Source organism: Tursiops truncatus, chromosome 18 (genome assembly GCF_011762595.2).
Source record: "Tursiops truncatus isolate mTurTru1 chromosome 18, mTurTru1.mat.Y, whole genome shotgun sequence".
NCBI lineage: Eukaryota > Metazoa > Chordata > Mammalia > Artiodactyla > Delphinidae > Tursiops > Tursiops truncatus.
The window spans coordinates 46,700,184-46,712,449 of NC_047051.1; the positions used below are offsets into that span (position 1 = coordinate 46,700,184).

General features: G+C 39.6%; 1 protein-coding gene across 4 annotated transcripts in view; it reads right to left on the reverse strand.

Moving 5' to 3' along the window:
- Positions 1-12,266, reverse strand: part of KLF12 (KLF transcription factor 12) — a 448,314-nt gene that overhangs the window by 16,678 nt on the left and 419,370 nt on the right. For all 4 annotated transcript variants that reach the window (XM_073795297.1, XM_019921168.3, XM_073795298.1 and 1 more), the window contains one exon: positions 9,607-9,764. In XM_073795297.1, coding sequence (XP_073651398.1) covers positions 9,607-9,764 — 158 coding nt within the window. The remainder of the gene's footprint in view (positions 1-9,606; positions 9,765-12,266) is intronic.

The following is a 12,266-nucleotide window of genomic DNA, read 5'->3' on the forward strand; positions in this document are numbered from 1 at the left end:
CCAGCCGCTCCGCGGCATGTGAGATCCTCCCGGACCGGGGCACGAACCCGTGTCCCCCGCATCGGCAGGCGGACTCTCAACCACTGCGCCACCAGGGAAGCCCCATTTGTTATTTTTAAGGAAGGAATTAAGATTTGCAGGTAAAATGGATGCCGATCCTGATCCTGATTTTTTCTAAGGTTTTAAGTATACAACTCCTTTATAGGCCAAGTAGACCAATCTATTCTATAATTTGTTTGATCCGTTTGGTCTTGTCAATTCAATCAAACAAGTGATCAGTATGTTAGTATCTGCCCTATGGAACTGTCTGGACTGAATTAATTCTCCTTTTCATTATGTGTAAACAAGACCAAGTGGGTCTTTTTTTTCATGCAATTATATAGTGGATTTCTTTGATGAAAATAATATTTGCTACAGCATATAGCGTCTTCCATCTACCACACTTAGCTCTAAGAGTTTTATGGATCTGAACTCATTTAACTTCGACCCTAACTGTAGTTGCTGTAACCAACCCCACTTCACCCAGAGTTAGTATGTGGTGGATGGAGGGGGGATTTCAACCCAGGGAGTCGACAGTCCTAACCACTACCCTACAATGCCTCTCAACACCTTAAATCACTGCTTTCGTAAACCAAGATATCCAGTCAGAACTGGCCAAGCAGACTGACAGAATATGAGCTAGTACTCACAGGACAAACACTGTGTTAACCCAGAGGCTAGCCCCTCTCCTCTAGAAATCAAATGTAAATGGAAGTTAAAAATACCTTATAGGGCTTCCCTGGTGGCGCAGTGGTTGAGAGTCCGCCTGCCGATGCAGGGGACGTGGGTTCGTGCCCCGGTCCGGGAAGATGCCACATGCCGCGGGGCGGCTGGGCCCGTGAGCCATGGCCGCTGAGCCTGAGCGTCCGGAGCCTGTGCTCCGCAACGGGAGAGGCCACAACAGTGAGAGGCCCGCGTACCGCAAAAAAAAAATAAAAAAAAGACCCTATAATTAAAATGTACTTTACTGGAAGTAAAAAGTTCAAGGTCTAAGGATAATACTCTATGTGGCTGAGTTTATATTTCTATGTAGGGACAACGTTTATCTTCCTGGTTCTGGTTACCTTTTCCTCAGTTTCTTTTGTAGACGCCTTCCTTTACCTGTCACATAAATGAGGGGTCCCCAACCCCCAACCAGTACTGGTCCGTGGCCTGTTAGGAACCAGGCCACACAGCGGGAGGTGCGTGGTGGGAGAGCGAGCAAAGCTTCCTCTGTATTTAGAGCCGCTCCCCATCCCTCGCATTACTGCCTGAGCCCCGCCTCCTGTCGGCATTATGGTGAGTTGTGTAATTATTTCATTATATATTACAATGTAATAATAATAGAAATAAAGTGCACAATAAGTGTAATGTGCTTGAATCATCCCCAAAACATCCCCCGCCCTGGTCCGTGGAAAAATTATCTTCCTCGAAACCAGTCCCTGGTACCAAAAAGGCTGGGAACGCTGACATAAATATTTACTGAGATTTGGGCTTTGACATCTTCTCACTTGCATAGGTTCTCCTTGGTTTCCACAGCTTCTACCACAACTTATAAGGGAAAGATTCCCAAGTGTCTACACCTCCGTCTCTCTCCCAAGCACCATGGAAGGGGAGACAACATTTCCAGTTGGCAGCCCGAAAGCAACCCCATGTGACCAAAACGTTATTCAGCATCTACCACTTAGATGAGACATGTTCCTCCTTCTATTTTGATATCTGGAAAAAAGACAAGCCCATCTACTCAGGTATCAAGTCGTACATCTCTCCAGTTGGCGAGATTTCTTGGACTCTTTCCTATCGGTTATTTTCTACCTGCCCCAACCCGATTATTATATTTGCCAGTTCTGCCTTCCAAATGTCCCCTCCAGTTCATCTCCATGAAGATGGTCTGCCTCTTTTTAGAGTTTCACCACCTTTCACCAATACCAACATCTACTGCTCTGTTTTCCTGTCTTATGTCCTGCTACCTCCAGTTTAATTATTAATGCTCCTGTTAGAAAGCCAGTCTTCTCACTGGCTTTCTAACAAAGCAAAACTTTAGTCGACTTTCAAGAAAGACTGGGAATTCCCTGGTGGTCCAGTGGTTAGGACTCCATGCTTCCACTGCAGGGGTCCCAGGTTTGATCCCCGGTCAGGGAACTAAGATCCCGCAAGTCACACAGCATGGCCGAAAAAAACCAAAAAACAAACAAAAAAAGATCAGTTCACATTATGATGAAAATCCTTAAAAATAGGCCATTTACCAATCACTAGCTATCTTGATACTTCCAAGTACCTTAATGACCAACTCTAAACAGGTAGGAACCGCTAGCTAGACCTGCATGGAGTGTGGCCCTAGTGGGAGAGACTGGCAGGTTATTAGCAAACTTGTCTGAGACCAGGTGTAATGACAGCAGCACAGGTTCTAGAGAAACTGGAGTCTGCATCACAGCTCCACTCCTTCCTTGTTCATTCCATGACAGTGGACAAGTGCTCTAACCTTCCAGGGGATTTACAGATGTGATTAAAATATGTAAAGCACTAGCAGAGCGGGGCACTGTGCCTGGGACCTGGCAGGTCCTCAGGAAATATCAGTTCTCTCTCACTGCTGGTCTCCATGTCTGTTCACAGCATTCCTTCCTCCTAACCATGCACCCCAGATGTCTTCAAAGTCTCCCCTTCCCCTGCCCTCACGTCCAAGCAGATGCCATGCCCTCCTGTCTCTACTGCTCCACTGTTTTCCCACATGCTTTCCTCTCTGCCCACTGTGCTGCTGCCACAAGGAAACGTCCAAGTGTTCCAGGGTCACGGAGGAAAAAAATTCTACCTGCCCAGGGAAGGAGGGTGGTCAGAGAGCTTCACAGACAAGGTGACACTGAGGCAGTTTCCAAAAGTAAATAGGAGTTTACCAACTCAAGAAGTAAGAATGGAGGTGCCCAGGCAGGCCATTTCGGGTAGGTGCAAGAACATACAAGTGAACTCCATACAGCTGGGCATGTCTGGAGGCTGCTTCATTTGCGTGGGTGGGGAATGGGGGAAATTGGGACGGGGTCAGCAAATGAGGTTTGACGGATGAAAAGGAGTCAGATGAGAAGGGCCTTGCATGCCCAGCTTAGAAACGTGTCCCCAAATTCTCTGGCCATAACAGACAATGCCCATGGTGTTCTTTTGTTATTCTGCTTGTATCTTTATTATATGACTTTGTAGACCTGGCCTTCGTTGTGACTGTTCAATGCATCTTACCTAGTACACTTATGGAGAAGTTCATTGAAGATGGGGGTTCTGCCTCTTTCTGCCTTTTTCAAGAAAAATCTATAGTGCCTTAGACATGGAAAATGATCAATAAATATCTGTCTTGTTGAATCTGTCTATGAATAGGTCCTTTCAAATAAAAGACTACGTTTTACTAAGTATTTAAAATACGTTCCTAAAAAGATTATTTATACTATCATTATAAAAATGATGACAAAGGGCTGATAAAATAATACTTTTACTCCAACTTTTTCTGCATTATATAAATATTAAATTGGTTGAGTCTGAAGTAAAGAGATTATATAATTACAGCTGATTGTGACGATACATTAAATTATCCAAACTTTTTTGCCTTGAACCTACTGCTCATATTAATAACATATATCCACATCAATATCCAGGCATACACAATTTCAATTCAACAAATAATGATTGGGTCCTTACAATGTGTTAGTCACTGTATTCACTGGGGATATAACAATGAGGCCCCCTGTGGTAATTATGCAACAACTTGCTATATTTATGTTCAAAGTTAAAAAAATAGGAAACCTGAGATACACTGAGTTAAGTAGCTTGTCTAAGCTCACAAGCCAGTTAGGGGCCACAGGCAAATTTCTGTCGCCTGACTTCAAATTTAGTGCTATTTCTATGATAGTTTCCTATTTCTTCACAGTTACCAATATGGAGCGTATCTGTGAGCTCTCTGGCCAAGATCCGCAAACAGCTTATTTGCAGAGGATTTTTACCTGAAAAACGTCAGTTTGTTCTTCAGTGATTCATTATCCTGGCATCGCTAAGCCCTATGCTTTATCTAACAATGAATCTAGACAGAGGGTCTGACGTGGAGCTTTATATGGAACGAGTTATTTAATTAATGAAGATAGATGTGAAAGTATAAGTAGCACCCCATCGCCTGAAGGTAAGATCTAGCAACCCCAAGACTTGTGAACAAAAGGCCACCAAGATGCACAGCTGTCACATAGCTCATGATTTTCTTTGTAGGATATCATCAAATCATTTCAGAATCTCATCCAATAAAATAAGATGTCAAATTAGAAGCAAGAAATATAGGAATAGCAATGAGAAGTAATGAGACAAGAAAGAAAGGGAAAAAGCATGGAATCCACAAGCATTTTGGACTGGGGTGTATGTGTGTGCGCGCGCGCACGCATAGTCATTATCTGATGTTAATTATAGCACGTGATATTAGTTACAAAGTCTTCATTCCTCAAGGGAAGGGCTAAATAATACATCATCTCTTTCATTTGTAAAGGTAGGGAAGGACATATTTTAGAGACGTTTAAATAAAAATTGGTTAAAATTTTTAAAGCATCCATGAGTTAACTTCCTTGATGTGTAAAATTCAGACATGAATTATTTTTGCTAAAGCCAGACATAAGAAACGTGGCTGCTCTATATTTACTAACTTTTAGAACTTTGGTGTATTGTTTTCATATGAATTCAAGTGATTATTAGACAAGATTGGCTAAATGAGCCTCAGATTTATTAGAGAGCAGGATACCAAGTTGAAATTTTCAAATTCAGATTCATCTGAAACAACATTTTTATAGGTCAAAACTACTTATTTAAAAATCTGGTTTTAAATCTTTATCTTGCCGTTTTCCTTGTTCATCATTAAATTATAATATTCTGCAGAGCAGTGATCATCACGCCCTGTCAAACGTACCACTAGAGGGTTCTAGCTGACTCTTCCTTGGACCCTCTTAGACTAGACCCAACATCTGGTTGTAGTGCGCCATCTAGTGGTTGTAAGAATCACTGGTGCCTGAGCGTTATTGGCTTGAATTGCATTTTAGAAAACACAATGGCATACATTTTTAGAAAGTAATAAGAATTCTAAACAGCAATATCAAACTCATAAAACCATTTTTTCTAAAATTCATATTTAGATCACTTAATAAGTAATGAAATTCTTAAAGTGAGGGAAACTCATTGTATTAATACATAGTAGTTATGTTTAGCACAGATTTAAATGACCTTTAATTTCAGTACACTGCATATTCATTTAAATACACTGCACACTGCTTCATGCAGAGGAAACATACAATTTAGACCAGTGAGTAGGAACAACGTACCTGCTGACAAAGGGGCGGATGCGATGACCGAGATATATTTTTTTCCTTCTATTGAAAGTGACTTAAACAACTTACTACAGACAGGTGTTAGTAGGCATTTAAAAATATTTGGTCAAACCTGTATGTTAGTATCTAAACTGCATATTTATGAAACGATAGTTAATTATTTTTAAAAGGTACTCTTCAGCATGTCTTTTTTTTTTTTTACTCTAAATTCCTTGTTAATATATAGGAAATGATCCTCTTTCACGCTCCTACAAATATGTTTAATTTACTGTACGTATAAGTCCTAAACAGATGACTGATCATGTACTAATAAAGCACAAAAGATCAAGTGTTAAAGGTAGAATTAACGTGACTTTCTCAAAGAAAGTGTCTTCTTGTCCCTTGCTCACCTCCCATCGCGTGTATAGTTCTCGTAAGTCATCTGTTATAATCCCAAACTTCACATTCATTATTACTGGTCACACACAAATAACTTACGCAATATGCCTGAAGCAAAGGTAAGGCTAAGAAGATATTTATTAAAATCAAACAAGTCAACCCGAATCCCTATAGAACTAGTGTTGATTTTACTTTGAACCCGAAGTTATGAAACCTTGCGTGTAATTATAAATCAGAAACCAGTATGGGCTCACTTTGAACCAGTGACAGCAAATCAAGCAAATTTCATTCTTTCTTTTTGAAAGTACTGTTATTTGACTGGTAGTTTAGGAGACTCTGCCTTGAGCAGAGTAAGTATTTCTCTGCTAAGTGGACGGATGAATTTGGCATATCTGGGTTTGGAGCAGGAATTTCACAAGGACTTTCGGATGCAGCTGTGAGATCAAGAAACATGGATTGGAGTAGGACAACTAAGTGGATTCTTAGCTATAAGTAAACAAATTAAGAACCACTTGGATGGAAGTCTCCAACATCACATCTCAGGGCTTTTTCCTTGAACCTGTTCTACTTAGTACTTGGAAAAATGGAGAAGCTGAAGGAGAAAGGTAAAAAAGTAAAAGCAAGGTGGGCAGGGAGCGCTCCAAAATCTTTTCAATTTATTAGAATAATGAGCCCAAGTCAATAAAATGGATGCAGTATAATTATTTCCCAGACTTGAAAGGGTATGTGCAGCCCCCATAGTAATGACTCTGTCCTGTATCTCCCACAAGAGGTCACCCAGCCTGGGGCAAAACACCTCAGTGATGGGAAACCCACTATTCCCAAGGGAGCCATCATCTGAGGGACAGGTTCAATAACAAATACAACACTGTGCGTTTAAGTTGAAAAGAAATCCGTTATAGGTACAGGGGATGGGAAGATCCAGTTTTCAGCAGTTTTTGATTTAGATGACCTAACAGAGTCAACTGCTAAAAGACTTATCATCATCTTTATGTCTATTAAGAGACGTCCATTAACAAGAGCTCTTCCCTCAATTTGTGGTGCGAAAACGTTAAAAGATACTGTGATATGTTGGCATATAGGAAAACGTGGCTGAGAGAACAGCGGGTGTCTAGTTTGGAGAGATGAAGATACCAGCCGTTCATGACAGTGCTGAGAAGAGCACCAGGGTGCCGGAAGTGAAATTTACACTGTGATGGCTCGAGCGATTCCCTTGGACAACGAGACAACGGGAGCCAAACAACGCCATCCGAGACAATTCAATGCTGTAAGAGACGAGGACTCCGCCCTCAGAAATGTCACCCAACTTGTCTTGCACAAGAAAAAGCTCTCTGTCACGCGAGGCATTTAAGGAGAGATGGGAAATAATACTTGACCGGGAGTCACACTCATACCAAGGAGGTAATGACACTGGTTATTGTGTGGATCAAATGAAAGAAAAAATATGTTAAGTGTGCAGAATACTGCATAGTATAGGGACTGGGTCTCTGTGAAAGATGACACCCAAGGATCCCTCTAACTAGGAAACCAACTAGACTTGGTGACATATAAGGTCCATTCGGACCCTAGGAGTCAATGATTTCATCTTATTAATAAGCCAAACTAATTACTTCTGCTTCAGCATTAAAGGTTTATATTGCTTTGAATTATAATGCACACATCACATCTCCCCCACTTTCACAATCTATATTAAAGCCTATAAGATGCAATCCTATCATGCCATAACATTCAATCCTTTAATAGTACCTCATTAAAACTTTTCCTCTCTTTCACTGTTCATCACTTGCATAAATGAAATAGAGGGTACCTATGTGAAAATGGGGATAATAAGTATTTTGGAAAGTTCAAGGAAAACAGAAGTAACTCAAAATATACAAGGATTCACTGAAGAAAGGTCATTCTTTTTTTCCTTTAACTGAAATGCTCCCATAAGAAGTCAGTAATATGAGCTGATCATACTTAGTCCTCTGATTTGTGTTCACTGTCTACTGATAGATGAAACATGCTTATTCAACTTTCATGTCTCTATATGCATTCTTGGCCTTAATGAGAAAATCGAAGACACAGTATTCTATATAAAATAGATAACCAACAAGGACCTACTATATAGCAAGGGAACTATACTCAATATTTTGTAATAACCTTTAAGGGAAAAGAATCTGAAAAAAAAAAAAGGTATATGTGTATGTCAAACAGAATCACTTTGCTGTACACCTGAAACTAACACAACATTATAAATCAACTAACTTCAATAAAAACTTAACTTGAATAGTAAATGACTTAATTTTTCAGATCCAAAAAAAAAAAAAAGAAAGAAAGAAAATTGATTCAAAAATAATGCCGACGCAACGGGAGAGGCCACAACAGTGAGAGGCCCGCGTACCGAAAAAAAAAAAAAAAAGAAATAGTGCTGAAGAAATAGATGAAAACCTCTCCTGGGAAAGCTCTGGATCAATGGAGAGGAAAGAATTTGGAATTATGTAGAAAATGGATAAGGACTGGGGATAGGGAGGAAAGATGGAAGCGACAGTTTTCACACTGCGTTGAATTCCCTTAGAAACAGTAATAGTATTAATGTATTATATAAGCAGAGGTAAACTTCAGATTCTATAAAGCTTTTCTGACTTCAGGCAAGCATCCCATGCTATAACTTCATCACACACACAAAAAGATGTCCCATCTTAACGATCAGAGTCATGAAAGTCTCTGTAAAGCAGCTTTCAAATAATCTGATATAAGCACATGACTCAATAAATGGCAGAGAATGACGATTTCAATGATTTTGCTACCTCAGCTGAGAAACAGTTTATACAGTGTGGTCGTCTCAATGTATCTGAGATGGGAGCACGATTTACGCAGCCCCACAGGAGTCTGTTACACGTGAAGCTCCCAGATAGAGGCAGGTGCTGGAGGCTGACTCCTGTCGAGGGTAGTTACTGGCTCTATAGCACGTTGCTACCAGGAATGAGTGTGAATGAATTTCTCTCTCCTCTCTGCTTCTTTGAGGTTCACACATTCCAGTCACCAGTCACTTTTCTGACCAAAAAGTTCTGTAATTGGGGGTCTCTCCTTCCACCTTTGGTCTCTTCCCAGAGCCCCCCATTGATGGTACCCAATGGGATCCAGAAGCCAAGGAAGCCAGGGGATGCCAGGTGAGGGACACACAGGGTAGAGGATTGATGGGGTGGGTAGGGAGCTAAGTGAAGAGTCACTGGCTTCTTTCCTGGGTAGGTGCATGGGTGAATGGATGGTGACAAAGTCAGCGGATCACTTGTGATCTCAATTTCCTTCTTTGCAAACTGTGAATACGAAAAATCCTCTCCTTATACAAAAAAATACCAGTGAGAATCAAATGGAATCATGTGGAAGTATTGCTTTAAACTCCCCACAGTGCTATGTATATGTCAATCTTATTTCATTTTTGGGGGGGGGGGTTATCTGTTTGGTTATTTGGGGGATGAGATCAAGGGGAGAAAAACATGATCTAAGTGGTGGTGAAAACGATAACTTTAAGAGAATGATTTTGTTCAGCTTGTTTGGTTGGTATGTTATGTGGACATTTTAAAACCTAATAACTAGACAACGATTAAGTGGCAACGCTGATTATGAAAAAGACTAGACCACCGTGTTCGTACTATTATTTTAAAAGTCCTTAAGACACAAAAGAAATACTTCTTTGCTTGCGAAACTTCACGAAGACTTAGGCCTTTTTTCAACTGAGAGAGGGAATGTACTCCACTCGGAAAGGAACATATGATGCACATGTGAGGGGTGAGCACAGAACATTCCAGCACACTCATGGCTCCAAAGCCAAGCAGCTGGCCCTTTCTGGACTCTCAGCGACCCTCAGGTGAGACGCCCTGCAGAGCTGTACCTGTATGTGTCCTTCGATGAGCCTTCAGGTGAGAACTTTTTGTGTACACTTTGTTGCATCCCTCAAAATCACATCTGTGGATACGCCGTTTTCTGGAGTCTGGGGATTCAGACCTTCTCTGGCGTCTTGTGCTCTCAATACTAAATGGTGAGATTGAACTGGAAAAAGAAAAAGATTTAAATGGTGAGCAATACAGCACTCTGTTTGGTTCCATTGCCATGACACCTGAGGCTCATAGCCTGCAGCTTCATACAGACTCAAGGTCCCATGTCCACATTTCCCGCTGTCACCTTCTGGGACACATTTCATTTCTTAATCTTGAAGGCAGGCAGCTAGACCTATTTTTGAGGAAACACTCTTAGGGAGAGAAAGACATGCTTAAAATAACAACAAAATGACAAGAACAAAAACTAAATGAAAGCAGTGGTGAGTGAGTAGATCCCCATCATCAAAAGAAATAATCTGGTGGTGTTAAAACTATCCCTCAAAGTTTTGAACTTGTGAAGACACTTACAGAGCATATTTTAGGAAGACCTGCCATAGACAAATGACAAAATGAATGCATTTAATAAGTAACACGAGGGTCTGAATTGCATGTGACAACATATACAATCGTGTAAAATCACAACGTAATTTCAAAACAAGTAAGGTCGGGTTGAAAGAAATGACATCAGTACATCAGTAACATGACTCATGACAAGCTATTTCAGCTCTGTAAAATGCACCTGACATTTGACTTTTCTCGTTGGCGGTTTTTCACGGTGAGGAATAAAGTTCACTGTATTGAAAGATTAGCTGTACCACATTATGAAAAAAAGTTTTAACCATGAAATTTGGCCCTGACTTTTACATTGTTTAACCTTAATGCCACAGTAGAAAAACAGGATTAGTTTGTAATGTCAGGTAACTGATTAACATGTACTTCTTCCAACCTTAATGTCTTTTGATTGAGATAGAAATGAAGAGCATGACTCATCTTCTTTAGTTATTCATGAAGTTCTTGAAAATTACAGTGAAATACACTACAAAAAAGAAATCACCCATATTCCTACTATAAAAAATTTACCACTATTAATACTTTGACATTACTTTCTTCCAGGTTTTCCATGCTTTGATGCTTTTTTAAATTCCTTTCTATTAATAAATCAATCCTTGAAAAACCTGAACTCAACAGATAAAGATACCCCTCCCCCCTTCTATCATTATCCTGGTCCCTTCTCCTCTCAGGGAAAACCTCTATCATCAGCTTTCTTTAAATTCTTCCAATTCTTTTAAATCATGCTTACTGATATATATCTGCATTCATGGAAACTCATTATATTGTTTGGTGTTTTTTAAGAGACAAATAAATAATATGCTGTTCACATCATTCTGCAAAGTGTTCTACACTTGACTTTTGTTCACTTGACACGGAGGATCTGAGATCTGTTCATATGGATACACTGTGTTGTTTATTTGAAATGCGATATACCACAGTTCATTGATTCTAAGATGAATATTTTAATATTTTAATGTCTCTAAAAGCAGGATGCTTCTGACATTTGACAGCTTGTCATAGGTTGACAGACTTTTTTTTCTTTCTTAGTGGTATATAAAGTAATGGTGTATTTTACAATAGATGGTGTTTTAACCTAGATCAGGAGTTGGCAAATTGTTTCTGTAAAGGGCTAGATAGTGAATATTTTATTTTGACTGAGAGTCATACAGTCTATGTTGTAACAAATCAACCCCGCAATTGTAGCATGAAAGTAACTATAGATAAATATATAAACAAATGAGTATGGCTATGTTCTGATAAAACTTTATTTACAAAACAAATAGTGGGCTGTAATTGATCCACGGGCTGTAGTTGCTTGATACTTGACTCAGATGAAATACGGGAGTAGTCCAAAGAATATCATCTCAGCATTTTAAAATCCATTTCCTAGGTGATGGACATATAAATTATTTCTAATATTTCACTATAACATTGCTCCAGTGAACTTGTTTTGAATGTCTCCTTCCATGTACTTGCCTTTTAGGTTTTCAGTGCATCTTTTCACTTGTACAAATAACAGATTCAGTAGCCAAAGCTTCATATTATTAGATAAGATCAAATATGAATGATGTTTATCTACTAGTATCTTAAACAGTTTTGTGCAAGGTTTCTAGTAGTTGAAGGAAAGAACATATGGGAGAGCTAAGCCACTTTTTCAGCCTTCTTATCACTCAATACGGATTTGTGATTTTCCACACCATTGACTCAGTTGTAGGGATTGGAGCCTATTGTGAAAAGAGTCAAAATAGTGTGACAGGTGTGCCCATGAGAGAACAGCTTTAGTCACTCCCAACAAGGTATGTGCTGGCATAGGCTGTGATTTTTGCAAATAATTAAGACTGTGTGTGTGTGTGATAAGAGGGCAACAGTCATTCACTTCTTGAATATCTAGTCATAAAAACAAATATGGATCTTGTCACTGGGGGCCCTCAAAAATAGAAACTTTCACGTTGTGCTATGTTTGACATCTTTCAAATTGAGAATATGATATGGTATTTCTTCCCTTCAAATTATAACTTAAAGTCTATAATAAGAACCCTCTGTTTTGTACAATAATTTCTACACACTAGTATGCAGAAGTCTAAATGTAACTAAGCATAATCACACACACATATTGTTTGCC